The sequence below is a fragment of the Cavia porcellus genome, unplaced genomic scaffold (genome assembly GCF_034190915.1).
Source record: "Cavia porcellus strain 051 isolate PalLab524CR breed Dunkin Hartley unplaced genomic scaffold, mCavPor4.1 scaffold_1, whole genome shotgun sequence".
Taxonomy (NCBI): Eukaryota; Metazoa; Chordata; class Mammalia; order Rodentia; family Caviidae; genus Cavia; species Cavia porcellus.
The window spans coordinates 46218576-46246335 of NW_026947484.1; the positions used below are offsets into that span (position 1 = coordinate 46218576).

Consider the following 27760-nt stretch of genomic DNA (forward strand, 5'->3'; position numbering starts at 1 on the left):
AAAATCAATTTTAAATCATTTCTGCACAAGCAAGACATTGAGTTGCTGGAAGCAACTTCCTCCATGGTCCTTCTACCACAGGCTTGGCAATGACTGCTGAGTGCTCAGTAAAACCATTCTCTTTACCGCCTGGCCACAGACAAAACACTTCCCTTCCTTGTGTGAACTGAGCTATGGCCAGTGGATGATGGCAGAATCACGTGGGCCATGTCCAGGCCTGTCACACGAACTTCCTAGCTATCTTTCACATTTTCCTAGCGCCAAGTGCCAGCCCATCAAAAAGGATCCCCAAAAAGGAAGGCTGAGATGCAAAAGAGGAGCCTGGGTAAACAGTGGTGCTCACGATGGAAGGAGAGCTTCCCTAAGGGCCATGCTGAATGCTGTCCTTCTTCTCTTGTCATCCTCATTAGACTTTGCAAGGGACCAAGAAATAAACTGTTGCATTAAGCCATCAACATTTTAAGATTTCATTGTCCCAGTAGTTGACCTTACCTACCCTATGTGGAAAGGGGACCTCTTATACAACGTGAAATCTTTTATCTTTATTTCTTTGCCAAGCCTGTCCTCTTTTTGTTAAAACTAAACTACTAGTGGAGTGTACCTATAACCAGTATCTCAGCACTTGTGAGGCTGAGACAGCAGGATTGCCATGAATTTGAGGCCAGCTCGGAATACATAGTAAGTTCAAAACCAGCCTGAACTACATAGCAAGATCGCATCTCAAATACTAAATAAATAAATGCTATTTTCAACAGGTGATGACCCTTCCTATTTATCAGCTATTTTTAGCAGGAAAACAGAAGATATTTTAGAGGTTCGAAGAAGAGGAAAATAGTACAAATACATAAAATGTCTGGCTTTTAATGATTTTATCACTTTAGTATACATATACATATACATATGGAAAACCTAAAAATTCAAGTAATCTCTTTTCACACAAGAATAGATAGAAGAGACCATAACCCAACAGAGAAATAAGTGAGTTAAAATTATATTGTACATGATATTTACATTGTAAACAAGTAGCATTTTAAATGGTATAATTAGAAGATAAATATTTCTTTAGATGAGAAGTCCCTCAAAAATGTTCTAGGTAAATATAACAATTTTAAAAGTGAAAAAGGAATCAGCAAATCACATATAAAAGATCAATCAATAATGTGGTAATATGGAGCCTTAAACTGCTAATCCTTCTCTCATTTTCCTAAGATACTAGATTCTTAGTTTTGTTTTTATGAAAAACTTAACTATATAAATTCCAATTTACTGATACATCTAAAATGTACAGCCATACTAGAGATTTAACTTTGACAACATTGTTTAAGTGTTTTAAAAACTTAAATGTAGAATTAATTCTCAATTTTCATTTCCACTATAACAATTCAAAGATACTAGTGGAAAATGGGAAGGAAAAAACCCCACTAAGATGTAGTATGTTAGCCACTTTCCCACCTACTAAACACACAAAACTGAAAGGAGGAGAAGCATATTTGGCTTCGTCTCAGAGGCTTTGGTGCACAGCCTGCTAGTTCCAAGTAGAATCAGCACGGCAGATGGCAGCAGAGAAAGAGAAACGGGGAGGAGCCCGGGTCCGGAAGCTGCCCTTCCAGTGGCATCCACAGTGACCACCTCCAACCACCACCTCTCCCTCCAGCGAGCACAGCCAACCATGAACTCCTCTGAGGAGAACAGCACTCCCAGATCAAAGCCTGCCTGTCTGACTGCCTGAGAATTCGGAGGGACATTTTAGATTTAGACCATAGTAGTGAGCTAAAATAATAACACAATAAGTGTTGACTTTAGCATCCAATGAACTACTAACATGCAGTGAAATGCCACTTCCATTCTCATCTGTCTAATTTCCATTTCAAAGCATGGCTTTAAAGCTTTAAAAAGTAGGTTTTAAAAACATTTTCTAAATTGTAAAATATTATATTAATTAGTAGAAGTTATTCAATTCAGATGATATGAGGGCAGTTTTGTAACTTAACATAATCAAAAACTTATAAGATTTAGATATCTTCCTTTTACCCCAAAATTCTACTTCTAGGAAAATGAAGACATGAAGAGAGTCTTTTGATTATTTAAATAGTATTTGCATAGATATATCTAAAATCTACATACCCACTCAGCCCCAGAGGAGAGAAATAGGAAACAGAAGGGTAAATACACTAAAGAAAAGTTGACTAGGTGGCCAGAGGACAGGATCCATGACAAAGTGGCTTTAATGGATGAATTAACTCTTCCAGACATAAAAGCACAGTGGGAAGGAAGTTCTGAGAGAATGGGTTCAACTTGATTAGATAAAAGAGAGGGGAGGCTGGGCTATCCTTGTGAAAGGTGCTTAATAAACTACTTATTTTGTGAAGACTTTAAGTTCTGGGCTCACTGATACTAGCATGACATAAAAAATAAAAGCCTATATGTCTGAAGCCATTACAAACTAAAATTAATTCCATCATAAAGCCTTTAAGCCTCCCAAATATAAAAATTAAAAATTTTCTCAGTGCTGAGTTTATAGAGTGAGACTGTGGTCACTCAGGCCTTGAAGTCCAGCAGACTTTGTGTGGTGTATCTGTATCCTGCCTCTGCTCCTGCCCCGAGACCTGGGCCCATTGCTTAACCTCTCAAGACTCAGGTTCCTCCTCTGTGAAATGGAGATGAACAGTGCCCATCTCATCTGAGTCTGTGAAAAATACACAGCATGCCCTACAGGTCCTCTTAGTCCAGAGCCAGTCCATCACTATATGTACATAATTAGTTGTGGTTTGACTTTGTCATTTTTCTCAGTATTGCTACAGGATAGCCAAAAGGCCAAATTTTCCCATGCTGGGGCCCTGGAATACTGCAATATGTTAAACTAATAAAGTCTATTATGTGATGATTTTAAAGATGTTTTCTAAAAACCTCTTTTCTACTGAATTCTTTTTAATTTCTCATTATAACCAAAAGAAGCATCTTCTGCCACCTAGTGGTGTCTGATGGCCAGTCCAGAAAAAAATGAAAGACACCAAAACCAAAAACAACACATACTGTATTTTAAACAAAAGATTTATGCTGTAAATATTTTTAAAAAAGTGATACACAGAAAGCAAGACCCTTAAACTTCCAGTACTTGGAATCTTAGAATTGTTTCTCCCCTTAGTACTGGATTGATCAAACTGCATTTGAATATTTAATTGAATTGAATGTTTAATTTTAACAGCATCTTGGAAGGGTTCTTAAGAAATTTCATGACTAGGGCTGGAGATTTAGCTTAGCAGGCGTAAGTGCCGGCCTGGCAAGTGCAAGGTCGCAAGTTTGGTCCCTGGTACCAAGAAAAAAAAAAAAAAGAAAGAAACTTTATGACTTTTTGGCCATGGTTATGTTCCTTGGATTCTTTGTGATAGACTTGAAACAGCAACATAAGAACTTTATTCTCTATGCTTTTAAAATAGAGAAAAATATTGATCTTAAAAATTGTAGGTTTTAAAAAAATACCTTAAAAGAAATATATGTTCTCTGGGCAGAAGTTCACCAAGACAGAAAAATGTGAAGACAAATTTATTGATCAGGGTTCTTTAGAGAAACAAAATCAGTTAGGATGTGGGATGTGTGCGTGTGTGTGTGTGTGTGTGTGTGTGTGTGTGTGTGTGTGTGTATGTGTAGAAAGAAAGCAGGCAGACAAACAGATGGATTATAGAGAACTGGGTCACAGGGCTGTGGAAGAGGGCAGGCCCAAGCTCTGAAGGGTGAATTAGTAAGCTCAGGAGCTGATAGTTTAGTTTCAGTCTGAGTCAAAGGCCTGAGCACAGTTCTAGAAAGCCAGGTGATCTATATAGTACTTCCTGTTATGATCATGTTTGTTTTAAGGCAACAAGTAGTGTTCTCTAATTTTGACTTTTGAAAATTAGAGAACACACTTGGGGAGGTGGGATTATCTCTTGAAATATTTTTGGCTACCATCATGCACAGTAAAGTGTTGAGATGCTTGCTACATGATTCAATTTTTCTGCCAACTTCTGATTCTAGGAAGGGTGGGCAGGGAGTGTTACGGTAAAATGGTGCTAGGTGAAACTATCCTTTCATCTACTTGTTCATAGTTGTGTGATAAAGAAGACAATATTTGAACAAGTCAACTAAATTTTCTCATTAACCATTTAAGCCTCTCAATAATCCAGGACTGAGGCACTAAGAGACTGCAGAACTTCTAAAGTCACAGGCTATTAACTGGCAGAGGCAGGATTCAAAGACATCGAACTCTAGAATCCCACTCTTAAGCACTTTGAATGCAGTTCCCATGGTGACCAGACTACCTCTCAGTGTAGATTTCATCTACTCAATATGATTTAACAGGTAATATGCTTGAATCTGACATAATCCCCCAAAGGCCACTTGCTGGGGCTTGGTTACCAGAGGATGGGATTTGGGGAAATGATCAGATCATGGGGATTCCACATCAGTGGATTAATGCACTCATGAGATCAAAAGCATCATTGGCATTATTAGAAGGTGATGGAAAGTTTGTTGGTGGTATCTACTTGAAGGGAATGAATCATGAGGATGTGACCTATATTTTGTCCTCCCTCCTTCTCCTTCTGCTTCCTGAGCACCAAGATGTGTACACGTTTCTTCTGCCATGTGATCCTGCCACCATGATGCTCTGTGTCACCATAGGCCCATAGTAATGGAACCAGCTAACCATGGACTGAAACCTGTGAAACCATGAGCCAAGATAACCCTTTCCTCTTTTAAGTTTCTCAGGTATCAGCTACAGTGATAGAAAACTGACTAACACTGCAGGGTCATCCTCTTCTTGGATGACACTGGGCAAATGGTTACTCAATAGGCAGCATACAGGGAATGAAGATTTGTTGTGTGCATTCATTCATTTATTTCTTGCAGCAAAATTATGAAGTATAGCTATCATTGTCTTACAACAGACAAGGAAATTGAGAATTAGAAAGAATTAGCAGGCATGCAGTCAGAATTGCAACACTGGACCATGTGACTCCACAGCCAAGTTTCTGGCCAGTAGACCTGACTACCATGACCATACAAGGGAGCTGTTAGGTGTGGTGGCCAAGCCCCAGGATGGCCCCGGTGATCCTCAGCTGCTTGTGTCATACTCCTGTATGATCCTCTCCTGCAACGAATGCGTGTGACCTCTAGGTCCTTGTGACAAGGACTGACGGTGGCAGCTTCTGAAGCCATAGGAGACATTGCTGCTTCTACTTTGCTTTCCTGGATGGCTCGTTCTGTAGGAAACCAGACCTTAAGCAGATCTAGGAGAGGACTGTGTGGAAAGAGGTGTGCTTCCCACCCACAGCTGGCACCAACTTGCCTTGACAGTGGGCACAAGCCTCTTTGGAAGTGGGTCCTCCAGCACTGGAAGAGCCTCCGGATGACTGCACTCTAACTGACATCTTAACAACCTCAGGAAGCACTCCGTGCCAGAACCACCAGGAATCAAGCCACTGCTGACTCACTGACACACACAGAGAAACTGGGAGAGATAATGTTTATTTCTGCTTTCAATTACTAAGCCTTGAGGGAGTTTGAGGTAGCAATAGATAACTAATACATCAGGCTTTTGTAAAAGCAGGTGCCCCTGATATTGTTGGATCCTGATATTACATAGAATGGAAATACTGAAAACATAAGTCACTCATTAACTTGTTGACTTTAATATTTTGAAATAAGTTGTCAAAAAATAAGTAGTCACTTTCTATATTTACTAAATTTCATAGAGATAATTATGTATAAGTACAGTATATCAGTACACATATAAATTTTGTTATTTATATACTATAGTATAATTCTTAAATACAAATTAATATGTGGTGTGGTTCTTTATTTAACTGCCTATAGCAATAATGGACAGAGAAATAGTGTTATTCATATCCTGGAGAGCTTTACCCACCATCTCTGGGCTGGTTGGTGGTCGAGTGTGTCTTGTTGTCCTGATTCTGCATCATTTATGATGCCTTTTTATGCCTTGGACCATCAGGGTGGGAAAAACTGCTATGCTTGTCAGAGATTTTAATGCTAAATGTAAAGGAACATTTTCTCCTTCCTCTTCTGAAATCGATCATATTTCAAAATTTAAATCTGGTGTCTATGGCTCATGTCTGCATGCCTTTTGGGTAATTATATTTTGCTAATATATATTAAACTAATTGAGCTATGAATCCCCTGTAATTTGCCAAGTAATTACAGCAGTGATTAGTAACCTTTCATATGGCCAAATCTTTGTTTATTAATTCTACATTAGCCTTTCACATGGTAGGATCTCTGAACATTTAGACTTTTCTCTAGATAGATTTAAATATTTCATGCATGAACAAGAACATTGTAAAATATTTAATAAGCTTCTTTAAAGTTAAAATTTAAATCCAATCTCATAAATTTAGAATAACCATTACTTTTGCCTTTCTACATGTAGATTGGAAAGGAAAATGTGCAATTAATCTTCTTAATCTTGGTTTAAAAAGCTGCAAGATTATCAGAGTAGCTCTGTCCTTCCCTGGTGACACATGACCCTGTGCTTTTCCGGGTGTGTCTCTTTCTAGTTTTAGTGACAGTCTTCCACTGTCACTAACTAAGAAATAGAATTTCTTTTGCAAACACTGATACACAAAATCCTTTCTTGTTTGACAACATTGGTGTTGCAATTTATTTTACTATCTGCAATATAACATCTTTTCTTTAATTCACATGTAAGTATAATGTATATGAAAATTCTTTTCATATACATATCGGAAAAAGCTCAGTTCACTCTTTATGACAAAGTACTTGGAGTGAGGTCCCAAGGTGTATGAATATAGTTCTAATTCTTTTCTTTCATTTTCCCTTTTTTTTGGAGACAGGGTCTCTGTATATAGTCCAGGCTGATCTTGAACTCATCGTGTAGCCTGGGCTGACTTGAAACTCACAGCAATCCCATTGCCTCAGCATCTAAAATTCTGGAGTTATAGATGCATATTATCATACCTGGCTAGCATAGTTCAATTCTTTAAAAATATTGTCAAATTATTTCCAAGAGTGCCATTTAGATTTATCAAACTGCTGGCAAAGGTTGCAAATACAGTCAGCCATTCATAACCACAGTTGTATGTCTGTAGATTCAACCAATCTTAGATCAAAACTATTAGAAAAAAAGTCATCTGTACTGAACCAGTATTCTTTTTGCTTGTCATTATTACCCAAACAATACAGTGTAGCAACAATTTACATAGCTTTTACACTGTATAAGGCATCATAAGTAACCCAGAGAGGATTTAACTACAGTGAAGGTTGTACATAGATTGTATGCAAATAGCATGCCATTTTTATGTCAGCGCATCCAAGAATTCTGATATCTGTTAGATTTCTGGAATCACCCATCTCCTGCAGATCTCAAGGGGTGACTGCAATGGTTATTTTTAATTTTAAACAACTTAAAAGATAAAAGAAATTCATACTTGCCATTTATGTTTATGTTATAAATACACATAAAATTTTCATCATACTGACTAAATGTGTCTATGTATCTCTCACTCCTCAGTTCTAGACCATCCTATCAAAAACCTGCTTGAGTTCCCAGGAGAAGAATTAAAAATAGTCCTTTCTGGTTGGTTCCAGAGGCAGGGCTTGGCACATATCTCCTGGATATTTGTGGTTGACAGGTCATACCATATTTGCCAGTCCTAATCTCTAGCCTCAGGTGTGAGAGGGAAGATACTTGACCCAAACCAACTGACTCAGGAAAGACTTCCTGAAGAAAGGGTTACGTAAACCCAACCTGATGTGAACGTGATTGTTAGGTGGTAATGAAGCAAAGAGGTCAGAAAGGAGGAAGTCAGTATGGCATTGCAAAGACCTAGAAGAACATGGTTTCACTGAGGTACTGTGAGAAACCCTAGTGTTATCAAATAGCATGAAAGAAAGGCAAACATTAGGACTGGGTCATTAGAAAATGGCGGACAGGGCAAAATCTTGGAGATTATGTTTAGAAACTTCATGCTGAGAATAATGATTTTAATTAAATGAATTTAGTAAAATAATGACACAATCACCCTTATGTTTTAGGGCGATTACTTCAGTTTTAGACAGGAAATTGGGTTTGGCAGCAGGATTGGGGGTTGGGATACAAGTCCAAAGGCATCCAGAGCATGAGAACTTTACCCTGTAATAATCCACCTGAGACGGGATGATGACAGGCTGAACTTCAGATGGCAGCACCAACTGCTCTGGGGCCCCACTCTGCAAAACCAGCCTAAGGGGTTATAGTCCTTTGCCAGGGCTGTCCTAACAAAGCACTGGAGACTGGTTGGGTGACTTTTAAATAAAAAAATTTAACTTTTGCATAGTTCTTGAGGCAGAAAGTCTGAGATCACACTGTTAGGAGGGTTGGTTCTTTCTGTGGCTTCTAGATGACCTCGCTTATAGATGATTATCTTCCATGTCCTCCCTCTGCACCTGTGCATGGCGGTTTTTTATTTCCTTTATTATAAGGAGCCTTTTCTTACTGGATTAAGTCTTTCTGTGAACTTATTTTAATTCAACTGTACTTTACACATTCTGTTTCCAAATATATGCCAGGTTTCTGGGGCTTAGAATGTCCTACATAAGAATTTAGGGGGGCACAGCTTATCCCATAACACTGTTGAAAAGTATAAAACCAAAAATGACCATTTAAAATCTCTAGAAACTATTGTTAATGACATACAGCAATAGATTATAAATCTATTATGACAGAGTAAGAACAGTGGGAATCTATGGCATCTGACCCACCAAGGACTCAGTCCTGCTGTCCCAACTCCCTCCTCCTTTCTTAGCTTGGTGGATGTGGTATTCTAGCTGGGTGTGACCAAACCCCAGGCTCCCTTGTCCCCTCAGCTTCCAATCAAGAGATACAGTACCTCACTGGGTGGGGAAGGCAACTGGCACTTTTTCTTTCCTCTTTCTCCTATTTTTGCCTCTTGTTTTGTTGGGCACTCCTGGAGATTGAACCTAGGGAGTGCTGAACTACATCACCAGCCCTATTTATTTTATTTGTAATTTTAAGACAGAGTTTTACTAGTTTTCCCAGACTTCAGACTTATCCTCCTTCCTCAGCATCCTGAGTAGCTGTGTGCTACCACCCTGGCTCTACCAGCACCTTTTCCCCTTGCTTGCAGAGGTTGAATTCCTGGTGAATGTGATCCCACACATAAACTGCAAGGGCCAGCAGATAGAGACCATCAGGACCTCCAATCACCATTACTCCTCCTAGTTCATGTGGCAAAGAATCCATCTAGGGAGAAGCAAGTCCAGGAGATCAGAGTCCACTATTCCACCCAATGCCAACAGTAATGGCTAAGAGACTTTGCCTAGGAAAAGGGAGAGTGTGTAAAACAAACAAACAAACAACAACAAAAAAAAAACATTGAACTCTATCCAAAGGAATGTGGAACAGTGAAACAGTACGGGGTTATTCAAGCCTAGCAAATCACACTCAAAAACAACATTTTCCTTTAATGAAGAGCAAGAAGCTAGCCCATTTGCTGCCTAGTTTGCCAGAGAGAACCAGGAAAGGAGACAGCTAAGAAGAGCCCTTCTGAGGTTAAGATAAACTCCGAAGACAGGCCTCAAATTTTATTGGATCAAATTATGAAACAATGTAGGCACCCAGGAAGTTTTTGTCAATAGAGTAATCAGCCAGGACTTAATAAATCATAACAGATGGGCATGAAAGTAAAGGAGGCAGACAGTTTAACAGGGACATCCAGCAAATAGATTACTGACAGGAGCTCTGTAAACCCTTATCGTCCCTGACGATTTGCAGGGATGACCATGGCTTTGTCCTCGGAGAAGTCATAGCAAACTAGCCTAGCCAAGTCACTAAATGATGAAGTGACAGACAGCTAAACACAAGTCTAAGCAAGGAGTGAGAAATCAGAATTACTACAATATGTTACCTAATATGTCCTTTCAACCAAAAATTAAAAGTCATACAGAGAAACCGGAAAGTGTAACCCACGGGTAGGGAGATACAAAAGAGTTCATAGAAGCTACCCATGAAAGAGCCAAGATGTCAGGTTTAACAAAGAACTTGATGAAACTGCACTTAAGGAGTTTAAAAGTTAGTTAGAAATTATATGATTCAGCTTATATGGAATATACAGAGCATGCAAAACCAAGAGACAGAAAGTAGCCAAGCATATGCCTGGGGCTGGGGAAAGAAGTGGACGGAAAAGACAAGAAATTGCTCATGAATGTGTTTCTCTCTGGGAGGGATGAGAATATTCTAGACTTGATTGTGATGATGGTTGTACAAGTCCACGAATATCCTAAAAACCACTGGATAGTGAATTGTGTAATATGTGAAGAACATGTCACATTGAAAAACAGAGAAATCCTATAGGCTCAAAAAGACGATGGTCTTTGTCAAAGTGATTACTATAAAATGAAGAGGTGGATATGAGATCAATTGAAAAATTAAAATCAACAGGACGTGATAGTTGATTAATTAGAGGGTTCATCTGATTTTAGTAACTCAAATTTAATAATTTTTTTAGAACTTCCATGGTAAATAGAAGGAGTGAAAGCAGATCACAAATAGTTCCTTGTCCTAAATCTAAGTAAATAAACCAAAATAAGAAAAAGCTAGTACTTAGAGGAAGAACAATCTAGCTTGAGATGTTAGTTAGCCATACTGTGACAGTAAAGTTGCACTAGTTAAGATATTATACTGTGCACACCTAGAACCTGAAAGGGTTTTGGCCCAGACAGGACTCTGTAGCCAGGAAAGCCTCAACCGGAACCAGGAAGCCCTTATATCCCCGCCCCTAGGAATTTACCTGTGACGCCATCTTCCCGCCCCTGGGAATTTACCTATGGCACCAAACCTAGGACCAATGGGCTACCTGTGCATCCCTGATACCCACCTTAGGTTCCACCTCAAACCGAGGCTACTTAAATACCCCTCATGCCACATGTCCGCTAGAGAGATCATCACCACACACCAGCGGTGGGGGGTGCTGGCCATCTCTCTCCATGTTCTCAGAATAAAGGCCACTTTTTGTTTTATACTTCTCATCTTTTGGAAATATTTTTCATCTTTTAGAAATAATCCTATCAGAACCATGTGTCTCTCCTCTACCCTGAGAAGCCCCCAGCTGCTGCAGTCTTACTGGCTTCTCCCCCAACCCCACCTTCCTCACAAAGAGATTACCCCGGAAACTAAAGGTCTAGCGCCTGACACAGGGTATCACAAAGACATTGCTAGAACATTGCTTGTTTTAATTATTGATATTTTGAAAAGAGAAAACAGTCCGCATTAGCTGGTGATAGAAGTGGGCCTTACCATGAGACAGGCAGTTGTACTACACTACCTCTGGCTTCTGGGATTTTTTTAAAGCTTTCTTCTGTGGTATATAATTTAATTTTAGGAGAAATTTAATTGTTCAAATAAAATTGACCAAATCAGGGACAAATGGGGAAGTGAGTCACGTAGCAAGAGGGTATGCTTAAAGAGCAGTGACTTTTCCTAGGGAGTTGGGACAGTGGCTTCTGGATTCCTCAAGGTGACCCATTCTATCAGTCTGTGATGTTTATACTTAGGGTGTGGTTGCATTTGTTTTTGTTTCTAGTCTGGAGGTCTGGCCCACAGCAGAGGTGTTTGTCTTCTCCAATGTTGCAAGGTATCTGGTCTTCTGTACTGGCTCCTTTGAGGGCTCAGCCCTGTCTAACTGCCTATAATATTTGCAACTAACTCAACCACCTATAACAAAACCTTGCTACCCTTCACACTTGTTTTGTCCAAGTCTCTATTCAGGACAGTAACCTAGAAAGAAACTCTAAAAGGAGTCTGTGGAACCAGAATCCATTAATTAACTGATAGTGTCCTGGAGATTTCCAGTACACAGGTAGAGCGCCTAAACCCACCCTACCCATGTAATAATTAAATAGCAGTTTTGCTGACCCCCATTGCTGAACAAACATTTAGGACTGGTTAGAAAGAGGTGTAAAAGTGTTTATTAGGCAGAATTTTTAAAATACATATTGAATAGTGGAGTTGGGTATTCAGAGAAATCAGATGTGTGTCTGGAGCTGGGAGTATTTATGGTTTTGAAGGTGGAAATCTGTTGAATTTGTGAATCTATAGAAAGTTCCATTTTGATGTGGGAAGGTGACCCACCCAGAGAAAGATAATGACCCATTTTACATGAACTCCATTTTTTTTTTGGAGTGGGGCATGGGATAACTTAAGATGTTTCTCCTAAAAAACATTCTTTGAACTCTCTCAATCTGTTCCTGTATCTCAAAGTCAGGTTTCTGTCCTTTATCAAGTAATTTGTAGATGTTATGTAGTTTTAAGGGAATTTGGGTGGGATGGCCTAGAAGAAAAGAAGTATAAACAAACCTTGGGAAGACGGATATGAATAATCTCTTTTTTTCTGTCTTTTTGAGACAGTGTTTCATTACACAGTTCAGGCTGGCCTTGAACTCATTTCACAGCCCGGATTAGCAATGAACTTGAAACAGACCTCCTTCCATAGCTTCCCAAGTCCTGGGATTACAGGTGTGTGCCACCAAGCCTGGCATCTGATATGGATAATCCAGAGTAATTTTTCGTCCTAGGGTTGCAGTCTTCTTAAAAATATAATTTTTGTTTTTGTCTCCTTTCTACCAATCCTTATTTTATCTACCTCAGTGAGACAGTTAATACTGTAGAAATCAAGCTCTTGGTTTCATAAAAATGGAAGATTGAAGTTGTAAATCAAAGGAAGAAGTTAGGAGACATTTTTATTGGAAATAAGGAGAAGAACAAAAGGCTCCCAGTTGCTCCTGGGGGCAAACCTGAAAAGTAGAATTTCTCCATAGCTCCTCAGTCCAGACTTCTAATGGACAGACTGAGTGCAGACTTGGGCCACCTATCACAGGTGGTTCTGTGGATTTAAAATGACCAATTAAAACTCAAACTCTCTAACTCAGTTACTCAATTCATAGGGTTTATAGGAAACTGGGATTTTAGAGGAAGTGGTTGTTTCGAATTTTAAGATCCTCAAAATTGAGGAGCTTAGCTGGGCAGGCTTGACTTTCATGTTGGCTGAGGAAGTTTATTCTTGGCCCAAATCCTAGTTCACTGTCTATTCTTATTGTAATTGTTATCTGTGTGGTTTGTCATCCAACTCTACCTCAAGCTCTTTACCTGGCTGCTTTATTCATAAGCTAATCAAATAAACTTTTTTACATCAGAAAGAGGAGTTATTGAAGGCTTCTAATAATTGAGTTATGTGGAGGACTATATTGCTATGAAGAGACATAAAGGACCAGTACAGTGTCCCAAGGTACTACAATGTCTGGAAGTTGAGGACCACTGTTCAAGAAGTTTGAGGAACAGCAGCTATGTGATCTACCCATACAGCATGACTGCAGTGTGTGGGGTGACAGTGATGTGCTGCTGGGACTCAGCCGAGATGAATACAGAGAAAGCACAGTTGACTTCGTTGGGCTCGGAATGGCCCGCTGGGGCTGATGCTGGTGGGAAAGCTGGCCAACGGCATGCCTCAGGGGAGGTTAGGTGTGCAACTGTAATACTAACTACTTTCATCTGACAGACGGGCATGTTATGGTTTGCATTTGCACTTAACAAATGTTTGAGGAAGAAAATCTCGAATATTCTCTACAACCCAACCATGTTTTCTTCCATTATAAAGTCCCAATCTGGGATCGCTACCAACCAGTTTTTTGAGGGACAACAAACATTCGAAACTGGACAAAAACGCACTAATAAACATCGACGCCTCAATTTGTTTTACATGTGGTACGCTCTATTAATTACTGTTCATACCGAGACAGAAGAATGAGGATGCCCTAAAGAGTTCCCTCCTCACCTTCTCCAGTCTATTTCCTGGAGACTCCTATCAGCATTCATTGGCTTCATGACACAGCTTTCTAAGGAAACCAATGAAGGCGACTGCATCCATGAAAATTTAGCAAAAATGCTCTATACAACGGCCACCCAATTTGGCACCAAAATACCAGCTCCAGCAGTTTCGCTAGTTACCACCCCCCAAAAGCACCGCCTCCTCTCTGCGCCACGCCCCCTCGTGCTTTTCCGGGTCCCCCAGCGTCCAAACGTGGGCAGCGGCGGCTTTTCTGACATGCGCACTACGGCTCGTCGCGCCTCTTTCCCTTCGCCGCAGTCCGCGGGTACCCGGGTCGCGTCACGCGCACTGAGTTCTCGTAGGCTTGCGCGCCTGGCCGCGCTGCAGTGCGCATGAGCGGAGCGGCCCGCCAGGCCGGAAGTGGGCGCTGCCGTGAGGAGGTGGGGCCATCGCTCCAGAGGAGGGGTGAGCCAGCCGCCGACATGGCGCCCTCCGGCAGTCTCGTGGTTCCCCTCGTAGTCCTGGGGCTGCTTCTTTGGGGGACTCCTTGGACCCACGGGCGGCGAAGCGACGTGCGCATCCTCACGGACCAGAACTGGAGAGAGCTACTGGAGGGAGAGTGGATGGTGGAATTGTGAGTGCGGGGCGGGGGTCCCGCGGCGCGGTTCGGGGTCCAGGGTCCCAGCTTTTGCCCCGTCCTCGTCTTGCTGTGCGCTGCGGGCTCCGCTGTCCGCGGACGGCGCCGCGACGGCTTTCCGGCTCCCCGACTTCTCAGGCTTCTGTGAGCCTGTATCCGCTCCTCGTCTCTGCCCGTGAATATTTCCAAAGTGTGCGCCCGAGTTTGGTTTGTAGGGCTGTGGCTGCAGGGGTCCGTTCTGCAGCGAATTTTCTCTTTAACTTTACTGCATGGGTTTGAGGATGAGATTGGGAGCTGGGCCGAGGGTCTGACATGTTCCCACACAGTTCACTTTACGACCCTTAAGAGACTTCGCCAAGCTTTTAGATATTGCAAAGAGTGTTGAGCAGAATCTTTATCTTTTTCTGACCATAAGAAATATTTATATTTATCCATTTTGTGGTGCTGAAATTGGGGGTTTATTTTGGGGTAGGTACTGTACATTTCCTTTTTTATTGTCAATGCTGAGTAAATTGAAATTGAGTCATGTTTAAGTCATCGTTTTGTAAGAGCTCCAGGTCACAATAGACAAAATTACTTGTCTTATATAGTACTACATATGTCTTCTTTAGTAATATCTTGCTGCAGAAATAAACTGTTCTTTTTAAAAGTTGGTAAATTGCTGCTGGTGGTGTTCGTAGGACAACTCATATGAGTGATATTATCCATATTAATACTGCACCATTGTTGAGTATTAACCACACACTGCTTAGTGCCTTTATATGTCAAGGGTACAGTTAAGAGTTAGGGTTGTTGCCATTAGGAACCAAGCGGACAGTTCCCCAAGGGAGTACCCAGAAGACCAAAATCATTACCTCTTAAGTCATTAAAAAAACCCAAAATCTTAGAATATTTATACGGAGAACAATACTTAATATGCATATAATGCGCAACTCAATGACATTGGGGAGGGAACATAAAACCAATGACAGCATTTATTTTTCAGTCATTGTCCTACCTAACTGCATTGTGCTCATAAAATACAGTATTTAGTGCTGCAAACAATGTGTGATGCAAGAGTGGTTATGAATTTATGTGCAAAATACAAATATTTCTGAAGAATATTTTTTAACTCGTTTGGTCAAACTACATCAGAAGTGCTAACAAAACTAACAAAACATTGAATATGAGCTAAATCCAAATTAAAGCATTCAGCTGAAATTATTAAGAATGTTTTCCTTTTCTTCACTAAAGTTCTAAAATGGAAGTCTATAAAACACACCAAGAAGCAATAAAATTGAAAAAGTTAGTAGTTCTGATCTGTTGTTAATTCCTGGTAACTTAAGTAAATTCACTTCTGATCAGAAGTTACAGAGCTGTTTTCATTGTAATACAATTTATTGCTAGTGAGTTTGGCTTTTATATAATACTAGCTTGTTTTGCTGTACAATGCTTTTTTTTTTAGTTTGACTTTCTTAAACAAATTAAGAAAATGTGAAATACTGAAACTATCTGTGTTTTAACAAGTAAAGGCATCATTCTTCCTGGTTCTATAAGCTGAGGTGCATTGGGAGATATGTGATAAAGTGGAAAAGTAAAATTTTAGGGAAAAATTAGGACTTGGAAGATAATAAATTCAAGACAAGTACTTAAAATGCTAATGTGGTTGACCTAGAGTTTATAAACCCAGAACCTTGAAAACAGGATGACCTGAGCCTAACCAAAACAGTTTTGTTTAGCCTGCTTAGTATTTGTGTAGGCGTTAGTTTTTGAAGTAGTATTTTTACATTAAAATGTAAGTCGAAAAATATGAATAGCTTGCCTTCCTGGGCAAGCTTTCCCTTGTGGTGATCCTGCTTGGTGTTGTGGTCTTGAGCTGTGTCTTACATTTCCTTTTTCACCAAGCCCAGGGACACTTCCTATTTTTCCAACATTTTACATTTGTGACTGTAGTGTAAAGCTAATAAAATTGTTGAACTCCAAAAAAACCTTAAACTTCCTGGAGCTATTTTGCATGTGAAAAGGCCGTGTGTCTTTAAACATTTATTTTCAGGCTTGCTGTTCTAGGGGTTAACATCAGTTCGTATTTTGAGATTTCCAGATGAGACCACACACCACTTTTTTCATGTAGTTATCACATATTTTTAGTGTTTTTAGATAAAATATCTGTCATGAATTATATGTCTAAACTAACCTTCATAATGTTATGTTTTATCTCAGGATAAATGGTTGTTCGGGTGCTTAACTTTTTTCTTTAACTGTATTTTTTAGTTATGCTCCATGGTGTCCTGCTTGTCAAAATCTTCAACCAGAGTGGGAAGGTTTTGCTGAATGGGGAGAAGATCTTGAGATTAATGTTGCAAAAGTAGATGTCACAGAGCAGACAGGTACTGTTAAGTCTGATTGCTTTTGCTTTCTTTGCTGGATGAGTTTATGTTTATCTGTTTTCCAGCTTACGTGGTCTTTACCTGTTAAGCATGAAAACAGTCCTTGGCTAGTCAGGCCCACTTGATGCCACCTGCCTGCACTGAGCTTTGTGCACAGCGGCAAAAGCAGATTTGTGGTTGAGTGTTGCTCTAGTTGAGCTTTAGAGACATCACCCTTTCCCTTTCTTGCCCACATAGCTTCCTTTTGCCTGTTTTGGTCTGTGTGCCCGGCTTCAGACTAGCACAGAAGTCCTAGAACACTGTGGTTCAAGTGGAGATCAGTCGAGGGATCGTTTCCCTCTACACTATGCTGCAGGATAAAGAACATGGGTTTCTGGTTTTTTTTTTTTTTTAAGTTGTACTCACATTTGATGACAAAATTTGAATCTTGGAAATTGAATTCCATATTGAATACCTATGCTGGGAGGATGTGGGATTGTAATGTGGCAATCCCTTGTGGTTGTGGGGTCATACCCACTTTTGGCTTGGTACCCTGCACAGGTGATGGGCCTTACCCTTGGAAATGCTCCTTCCACAGACCAGCCTGCATCTGCTTGTTTTTGGTGGCCTGCCTACCCTGCCCCAAAAGGGCAATTTATTGAGCACTTAGCTATTCTAACACTCTTTCCAAGGTTATAGTCATTATTTAATACTTGTACAGCCCAGTAAAGTATATAATATCCCCACTTTACAGATTTAAGAAACCTGAGGCACAGAGAGGTTGATCTTCTGTCATCAGCTTGACATGTGATTAGTAATACAGTAGCTGGTGGCCCTTATTGTTGCTCCTCTCATCAACGTTTCTTTAAGTACAAAATTCATATTTTCATTCTTTATTGCAAATCGTAACTGTTTTAGGATAATTTGACATTCTTATTAGTATTTAAATTTAAAATCATCTTGTAAGTAGTTATGAATGGTCCATTTAAAACCTGTTGAATATTCTTTATCACTTGTAGGTCTGAGTGGACGATTTATCATAACTGCTCTTCCTACCATTTATCAGTAAGTATTTGAAGATTCTCAGTTATGGTGAAGGATGCATGTAGTGTATTTGGAGTAGTGGGCTCCTGGTTTGCACTGTGTTTGAAGAGCAGAGATGATCTCCTATTCTGAAGGCGTTTGTTAGAGCATTTGTTTTGCTTTGAGTGGTACTGTGTGTTCTTTAGATGGACAAATGATGGACGAACCTGTCCCTGTTCTTAGAGTTTGTGGTTGTTTTGGGAGGTGATGCTCATATGAAATGGTGTGGTCCCAGATTGGCGGTGAGTCCCATGGGAGGTTGGGTGAAGGGAAAAATCACCGTTAGCTGGAGCAGTTCTGAGAACATAGGCTTAGGATGAAATCTTAGCAGTTGCATTTGCAGGTGTGTGGGATAAGCATTCCGTTCTGAGGACAAACTCAAACAGTAGGAACGTGGTGTGTTCGAAAAGCAGCCAAGTGTGATTGCACAGCCTTGGGAAGAGAGTGGGTGATGCAGTTGTGTCAAGTTAGAATGAACAAGTTGGTATAATCTGCAGTGTCACTTCTTTTAGTTTGATTTTATCTTCTAAACTGAAGGTTGGAAATCTCAAATTTGTCTACCTACCCTGCACTCTGATGTCACCTAGCTTGTGGGCAGAATACCAGAAGGTATTTCTCTGCTCATTTAACATTAGGAGAACAAATTGGCAGTTCCTTTTGTTTTTTGCTTTTCTTTTTTTTTTTTTTCTTTTATTTGCCCAATTTTTGGATTCATCCCTTTTTATATCTAAATTTCTATTCCCTATCTCTCTACATGTTTAGCCCTCCTTTTTCAGTCAGTGATTTTCCCCATGTTACCTTTAGCTAGCTATAATCAGTTTCCCCTTTTGCTTTTTTTTCTTTTTTTTAATTGGTACCAGGGATCGAACTCACAACTGCCTGCTTGCAAGGCAGGCGCTTATGCCGCTGAGCTAAATCCCCGGCCCCTCCTTTTTGCTTTTTACTTTTCCAACTTTTCTGCCTGTTGTAATCATACTCATCCTTCAAAGAACAGTTTGGATGCCACTTGCTCTTCAAAACTTTGTGTTCTAGGGTGTGGTGTGGGTGCTTTGGTCTCTCTCTCTGAATGCGTAGGGGATTGCCTCTGCCCTGCTGTTGGCAGTAGGGAGCCATTGAGGCTTTGTGCTTGGTCCTGTGCATCTGGAAGAGCGTTCACTGCTGTGGGACAGAGCAAGTGAGACAGAGCTCTGCGTATTCCTGGTATGGGGAAGGCAGGGGGATACAGTTGACTCTGAATAGGAGCACAGAAATCCCTGGGAGGGAACCGTTCTACCAATGCCTTGAACACTAAATGTAACAGAAAAATACCTTAAATTTTTAACTTAAGAGTTTTAAAAATAGTTGGTTATTATGTGTCAGCTAGTATTCTAGTAAGTTTTTAATATGTGCATTACAAATAAGGCTTAAATACAATTTTCTGAGGTTTTATCTGCTGTGTGTTTCATAATTTTATTATTTGAAACTAGCAACAAAGTCTTAAGGCTTATGATCGTTTATGTTTGGGGCTAACATAATTTAGTGGGTAATTTTTTTTTTAATTAAAAATATTTTTTGGTCCTGGGAATCAAACTTAAGACCTTGGTTTGCCAGGCAGGCGCTGTGCTGCTGAGCTGCATCCCTAGCCCTATAGTAATTTATAAGCTTTTTGTGCTTTGCTAATGTATTTGAATATTGGGGGGATTGGTTGTAAAATGGAGTGAGGAAGTAGTAAAACAAAAAATTTGTTTGTCAGTAGTAGTTTATACTTTTTTTGATCTTTAGCTGCAAAGATGGTGAAATTAGGCGCTACCAGGGTCCAAGGACCAAGAATGACTTCATAAACTTTATAAGTGAAAAAGAATGGAAGAGTATTGAACCTGTTTCCTCATGGTTTGGTCCAAGTTCTATTCTGTAAGTATAATGATTTTTTTAAATCTTACTCAGAATTAATGGGAATATATAATTATATTTCATAGGACATGCAAGTACTTATGCTCTTAACTTCTGAAATAAAGGTTGATATTTTTAATTGATATAAGTCAAACATCTTATTGCTTGTTAAAGTAGACAGAGGAATTCTATAGAAATAAATTTAATGCCTTTTTAGTGATACTTCTAACCTTGTGGATGTGGTCATATACATCATAACAAAGTAAATAATTCCCAGAATATAGCGAACAGTATAGTGGATAGTACTCTGGCTTGAGTGAAGTAATATGAATGAGGGGACTTAGACTTTTATGTGGTTACACTGCCTTTAGACTTCAGTTCTTTAGTTTAGTTTTTTTTTTTTTTTTTTCATTTTGTTTTGTGGTACTGGGAATCAAACTCAGGACCTTGCACTTCCCTGCAGGCAGTTACGTCGCTGAGCTATATTCCCAGCCCTAGACTTTAGTTCTTAATGTGAAGTGGTTTGATTGAGTTTGATTGGTCATATGAATGTGACTCATAGTGAACAATGACTCTTAATGGGATGATATAGTTACAGTTTCCTTAATGTTTAGGATTGGGGGTGACAGGCATGTTTCTTGCTACACATTTGGGGTACAAGGCCTCACTTGTCAGTTAAGAGATGTTCGGGAATAGTGAGTTTTGTGGAGCTTATGATTTCCTTGTGGCCCCTTACCATATGGCCCTTGGAGGATGGGGAGCCAGGACACCAACCATATAAAAGAAAAATGCTTTGGATTCTGAAAGTGGTGGAAGGAGCAGCCCTAAGTGTATTTTTCAGTGGAAGTACAGTATGTCTTGTCTTTCATGCCTTTCTTTGTTTGCTCATTTTGAGACAGGATCTTGCTGTATGTTCCAGGCAGGCCTTAAACTCATAGGAGTCTTGCCTCAGCCTCCTGAGTGCTGGGATTACAGGTGTGCGTCGCCACACTTGGCCTTTTATGGCTGTCTTGCACAACCTTTGACTTGTCCATTAGCAGCCAGAACTTACCCCACTCAATCGCCGTGTCCAACTGAGTTACCAGGACACTCCTGGTATAGCATAATCAGTGCAGACTATGAGGCTGCGTATGTGTATGCAGTGCTTTACCTTTTAGTTCCTGTTGCTGTTCCCACTCAGCCTTTTAGACAAGCAACAAGGTCAAAGAAAGTGCTTGGGTGTGAGTTTCTGTCGAACCCCCAAGGCAGCAGGTTATACTTTTGTTTTGTACTCCAGAGCTTTGTGCTTGAACCCAACCCTGCTGTACCTTTTGTGTTGCCGCTGAACAGCAGCAGCAGCTCCCAGCATGAGTAGAGTAGGCTCACCATCCACCACCCAGAACCTCGCAGTTAGACCCAGCCACCTTTTGGCTTCAGTGTGAAAAAGTCTTCTTTGGGGGATAACTGCTATATTTCTTACCAGAGGGAAACGTGATTGGAAATATACAAATCCTTGTTTTTTTAAACAGCCATTTAAGCTGAATTTCGTTATGCAGAAGCAATATACTTATGATGACAGCATTAATTTTCTATGTAGTTATGTGTATGCTGTTAAATGTTATCATACCATTGCTGTTACAAATTTTAATTTTAGCAAAATAGATAATTTTTTTTTGCTTTGAGGTGCTGGGCATTGAATACAGGGCATGGCTAGGCAAGTGCTCTACCACTGAGCTACAGCCCCAGACTGAGGAGATAACTTTTTTTTTTTGGTCTTTTTCCTTTTTATTGGTACTGGGGATCGAACCCATGACTGCCTGCTTGCAAGGCAGGCGCTTATGCCACTGAGCTAAATCCCTAGCCCCCGAGGAGATAATTCTTAACTGGAAAGAATCGGATTAACAAGTCCTACCAGTTGTTCCTTCAGAATCCCTTCTGTGCTTGTCTTTTGCAATATTATAATAGTAAGAATTGCCACTTTCATCTGGTTTCATAGAGCTTATAACCTTTTACTTGATATGTTGTGGAAATCAGATGAAAGGTAAAGATTAATGTTGATGCAGTGGGAGGAAACAAAAGGAAATTATGAGGTATTGTATTTTTAGAAGGTGACATAGCAATTCCGAAACTTACTTTTTATGAGCAATCCTTATTACAGGAATGAAGTCAGTGATGTGTCTCTAATCTTGATACACATCAGCCTTAAGACCATAAGATCTGTCACGTTGAGGAAATTATAGAGTAGAAAATAGAATGTATAGCTGTAGACAAAGCTGTGTCTCTTACTCAGTTTTTCACCATTTCTCTTTTTATTTTAGGATGACTAGTATGTCAGCACTCTTTCGACTTTCTATGTATATCAGGGTATGGATTAAAGAATTTCTTACCTCAAATATTTGTAATGTTACTACTTTTTTAAATGAGCAAATTACTAGTTTTTTTTCTTTTAATTTCAGACTTGCTATGACTATTTTATTGAAGACCTTGGACTACCAGTTTGGGGATCATACACAATTTTTGCTTTAGCAACTTTGCTTTCAGGACTGTTATTAGGACTTGTAAGTACTTTGAAAAACTAGGGAGAAAAGTATTTTATTACTATTATTATTAGGTTTTGTGAGACATAGTCTTACCATGTATTCCAGGCTGACTTAAACATACTGTGTAGTCCAGGCTAGGCTTGAGTTTAGAGTCTTCCTGCCTCAGCCTCCTGATTAACCAATCAGGCATTATAGGCATGTGCCACCACATGTAGCAGAATATTTTAAAATATACTAGTACAGTGGCACTAGTTGTGTTATGTTATACATTCAAATTTCTCTTTGCCTTGCAGTGTATGATATTTGTGGCAGATTGCCTTTGTCCTTCAAAAAGGCGCAAACCGCAGTCACATCCTTCAAGTAAGTATATTTAAGGTATTGGTATTTTGTTTTCTGGCTCTGCTAGGGATCCAATCTTGATCCTTGTGCATGTGAACAAGCACTCTACCACTGAGCTACGTCTTCAGCCCTTTTCATTTGTTATTCATTGCTATAAACAGTCATTCTCTTTCAACAGGTTGGCCTGCATTCAGGTTCCTAAGTGCAGTCATCTCTTTTGGCTATAGCATAAAGGAAGGAAGGGATAGATACATGTTTCATGTGGGAAATACATACTTTGTGGTAGTCCAGTAGATTTTGGATCACTACTATTTTCTTGATTCTTACAGTAAAAGGAATTTCAGCATTACATAATAGCCTATAGATAATTTAATAACATTCATCTGGTATTTCAGAATTGTATGTTATTCATGGATCTGTTTGAATATATATATCTGAGACAAAATTTTTAAATTTGAATATATTCTACTTTTAAAGTCATTCATTAGTATAATGATCACATTGGAAGATTGTATCTAATTTTTACTTTTTTGAAAGGATACTGGGAAAATTTCATATAGTTGATTATACTATACTACAGAAGAGGTTTATATCTTTAGAAGCATTGATTGCTACTTATAATTGCTTATCTAGCCTTTTATTTTTAATCTTGGAAGATTGTACTATATATGGAGGACCTCCTGTTTGCAGTTTGTATAGAATTTTCACTTAGTACGATCCCTTGCTTTTCAGCAACTTTGTGGTTTACTGCATAGGTGATACGGCCTCCTTTTGTAGTTAGGTTAAAGGAGATGAAGGATGCCCTAGCTGAACATAGACCTAAATTAGACTCATGACCTGGTATTTATTCTGATAATGCCTTTCTTGACTTGGGATTTATCAAGGCCAAAGCTCCTGAAATGAAAATGATGGATATTTCATTGGCAACACTGTCCTTCAAATACCTAGTAGGTCATCTTTTTTATTCTTAGATGTGTTTGTGCTAAGAGGGTTGCGTATAGAAGTAGGAATTGTTTTATCCAACAAGGGCCACTGACCTGTAGGGGAAAAATGTAGGCACAGATTAGTTAATAGATGAGGTTTTGAAGTGAAATGAATTATAAAACGTTTATTCACCAACTTTTTTTTTTGATGCCAGAAATTGAACTCTGGGCCTTGCCAGGCGGGTGCTTGTGCCACTCAGCTATATCCCTGGCCCTCTTTACCAACTTTTAAAGTTTCAGTAAAGCTAGTTGCGCATAGCACTGTCCTAGGTATGACAGCTGAAGTTATCTTCAGCCCTTCCGGAGTCTAGAGGACAGGACTGCTCTTGGTGGAGATAACCTGTGTGCTCACATAGAACCACACCGAGTGTGATAAAGGACAGAGTCTATTAACTCAGCAGTGAAAGGGATGCCAGGCAGACGAAACAGCAGGTTGCCCATGACTGGTAGTTTTAGAGTGGTGTGAACTTAACTAGCAACTGGCCCTGAAAAAAATAAAAAGGGTGACCTGCAACTTTCATATATATTTTGTTATTTGTAATTATGCCTTAAAAAATTACATGGATGGGCTGGGGATTTAATTCAGTGGCTTAAGTGCCTGACTGGCAAGCTCGAGATCATGAGTTTGATCTCTGGCACCAAAAAAAAAAAATTTACATGGATGATGAAAGGGAAGCACACTTCACTAGAAAAAATATGGAGAAGACATACCCTTTAATCTTACATTTGTGTTTCTTGCTTCTCTGGGAACTGCACTGTTGGAGTTCTAGTAATAGACCAACAGATTAGTGGCAAATTAATATGATAGTTCTATTTTATTTCTTTTTTACATCTTCTGCATTTACAGCTTTAAAACTGATTCATTAATTCAGTGTATGAATTAAGTGCATATTTAGAATCAATTTGATAAGTAAAACATGTCTTCCAAACCAATTTTTATAATCTTTACCATTTTTATTTTTAATTTGTTCCCTTTAGAAATTGAAATAAATCGTTTTTCTTTGATTCTACTCTAAAGCAAATATGATACATCAATAAAGCCACATTATCTGGTTTTTGTCTTTTAAGAAAAATCATTACCAGAATTTTCCCAGCCTTTGAAAAAAATGGTGGAAGAACAAGAGGCTGATGAAGATGTTTCAGAAGAAGAAGCAGAAAATAAAGAAGGAATGAACACAGACTCTTCTCTTCAGAGTGCCGTACGACAGCGCTTTGTGGGTCCGCCGTTGCCCACAGATAAATCCTAGTTAATTTTTATGAAGACCTTAATACTATGACTCTGGCAAAACAAAATTGATTATTTCTTTTGTTTTAAAGTGAACTATGATTTATGTATTGCAGAGTTCAGTCTAGGTTGACATTGAACTTTTTTTTCCAGAAAATATAAACAGATATAAAAGCTTGAAATACAACCTGAGACCATCGAGGTTTAAACAGTTCCTTAATTGTAGAAAATCTGGTGCCAAGCAATAAGATTTGTGTGTGTTTAGTAATAACTTCTTTCAAGACTGAATTGAAAAATTATATTTCCTAAGATTTACATTAATGGGGGTATTTAAGAAGATTACTTAGAGAAAAAAATTTCTCATTTGATATATTTTTTCTCAGTTTCACTGTGTGAAAAAAAGAACATATTTCCCATAAATGGGAACTTTGCCCCTTTTCTCAAGAAATGTATATTGCATGATAATTTTGGTCTTTTAGAGTTATAGTCCACAAATTTCTCATTTTTTAGATTATGCAGCTAACCAAAACTCTTGCTTTAATTATAGTTTTCTTTTTAACATCATATATAGGATATGCTACTGAGTTAAGTTTTTATAAGTCCTTGGTGTTCTCTTGATTCCTATGAAGATTGATTGCCTGTTTTATTCCTTTTTTCAGTTGTATGGGGTTTTTTTTTCTTTTTTTTTTGCCATGGTTACATTTTTCAAATTGGATGCTATGAACAGTATCACTATTATATTTACTATAGGTAAACAGCTTTTGTTGTTCTACATTGAAGTTTACAAAGATTCATCAAATTGAACTACTGAAAATTTTAACTTTGGTCAATCAGTCCAGATACTACAGTATGGTTGTTGAACCTTGTCTTGACTTTTCTTTTTGTATGTGTGTTTTTTTTGTTTTTATATGGAGGTGAACATTCCTCATTTTTATTTGGTATAGAAAAGCTTTGGTATTTTATATTTTAGATATTCAGAGCTTAATTTAAAATGTAAAAAAATAACATTTGCATTCTGCTCAGGAAAAAACATGTATATGTTTTCATTGTATCTTTCTCATCACATGCAGAATTCTTAATTGCATTTTCAGTTAGTGGATGCTTGATGTTTTAAAATCATAGCATAAAATTGATAAAATTGTTAATGTTTTTTGAAAAGACAGATTTCAGGTTTTATTGCTCTTGATTGCTGATACTGGGTGGTATTCCTCAGGTGGATCTCAGCCACGTGGACCATATAATTTTTACCTGACAGCAAAGGGCAGGTGTGATACAGGACTGTTAGCCACAAGAAAGGGAAGAACCATAAGTACTCGGAATCATCCAGCCATTATATGATAGGTGATTTCTGTAATGTCTTCCCCCCCTTTTAGGTTCTCTCTGTGTGAATCCATTAAATTTTTATTATAGTAATGTACAACAGTATAAAGGCCTGTTCTTTAGACTCTTAATACTCTACCATTGAAGAGTTTGGATGTGTAATTTGTGATGCCTTAGAAAAATACTCTAAGCACAAAATAAACTTTTCTAAGTACTTCACTAGCACTAAAGACCAGTGTGATTTCTAGATGGATATTTGAAGGTCTGTACTTAAATTCTTTGTATTTAACAGTGTTTCAGATGTGTGATTGTGAGTTCCTGTGTGCTTTAAGTGCTTTAAGGGTAGAATATAAAAATTTTTTAGTTACTTGAGATGATTGAGGAAAATAATGCTCATTCATTCATTCCACCTTCTAGTGCTCTAAAGTCTTTGACTTCATTGTTTTTGCTTAGATAATACAGCAAATTAAATGTATACTGAACAAGTAGTCTCTTACTGTTTCCATAAACATGATCTCAGAGTTCTTGAAAGTGTCACTGTAGACACTTGAATAATTTTCTATATGATACCAGAGGCTATAGAAATTATATGAAGTCTGATCTCTAATGGAAAAGGCAGTGTTCTGCTACATACTGCTTATTGACTGTCAACAGGACTGAAAATAGTCCTAATGATCCCTGCCTATGTCAGATAGCTAGCTCCCCCTCAGAGAATTTCTTGGAGTGGTGCTGTTTTCCATGTGACATCTGCAGTGTCACATGGGTAAGCATTTTTCAGAATAGGCTCAAAGTTATGGTAGAAAAAGAATTCAAATGTAATTCTGATTCCAAATACTGTTGTCTTTTTTTTGTTCTTGTTGCTTTCTTTTGAGTATTAAAAGTTCAAGAATGGCTATTTTAGTCTTAAAACTTTCCCTTCTGTCAGAATGTAGCAACAAATGCTAATTATTCAATATTTGTTGTCCTGTAATGTTGGTTACTACTAGACATAAAGATATCAAAGTAAACTGTTTTTAAGAGCAACTTTTTCTCAATGTGGGTCCTTCAACCCAATGCATGAAATGTGTATCCCTGGACTTAAATATGAAGATAACCTTTTTCGAATGAACTTTTTAACTCATTTTAGAGCTAGGTAGGCCATTGTATTCAATGCTCACTTTATAAGATAGAATTTTTCCAGTAAGTTACTCCTGATTTGAGTTGTTATTAAGTTGGTTGGGATTGAGGGTTTTTCCAGTTTTTTTATTAGTGCATATTTGCAGTACGTAATACATTCCTTATGGAGTTGGTGCATGTACATTACACATCTCAATTCTTTATACCCTTTCCCTCCTGACTTTATCTCTTTACCTTCTTCCTGTCTCTCTTTTATTATTTTTTATATTTTGCTTTTCATTGGGGCTGAAATTTAAGAGTAATCTTAGTGGTTATATAATTGTAAAGATTTACAATTTGAAGATCTTTGCAGAATTAGGAAACTGATAATGCCTATCTAGCAACTTTTGTATTTGAAATTTAATGGTCAAAGTGGAGCAACAAAAATTGAAGTTGGATGCTTGGTACTTGAGCCAGAACATCATTCCTATTAAAAATATTTTAAAAATT

General features: G+C 38.7%; 1 protein-coding gene across 1 annotated transcript; it reads left to right on the forward strand.

Moving 5' to 3' along the window:
- Positions 1-14248: 14248 nt before the first annotated feature.
- Positions 14249-26385, forward strand: Tmx1 (thioredoxin related transmembrane protein 1). Its single transcript, XM_003471822.5, has 8 exons — positions 14249-14469; positions 16723-16838; positions 17837-17882; positions 19662-19790; positions 22067-22112; positions 22205-22306; positions 22582-22648; positions 24679-26385. The coding sequence occupies exons 1-8, from the start codon at positions 14318-14320 to the stop codon at positions 24855-24857; spliced, it is 837 nt and encodes a 278-aa protein (XP_003471870.1). The 5' UTR covers positions 14249-14317; the 3' UTR covers positions 24858-26385.
- Positions 26386-27760: the final 1375 nt, after the last annotated feature.

What these genes read in the sequence shown, in the direction of transcription:
- Tmx1 (XM_003471822.5), top strand. Translation starts at nt 14,318, where the DNA reads ATGGCGCCCTCCGGCAGTCTCGTGGTTCCCCTCGTAGTCCTGGGGCTG. An exon ending in TTTGGTCCAAGTTCTATTCT is followed by an intron (nt 19,791 to 22,066) that starts GTAAGTATAATG and finishes TTTTTATTTTAG; the next exon opens with GATGACTAGTATGTCAGCAC. An exon ending in GACTTTCTATGTATATCAGG is followed by an intron (nt 22,113 to 22,204) that starts GTATGGATTAAA and finishes TTTTAATTTCAG; the next exon opens with ACTTGCTATGACTATTTTAT.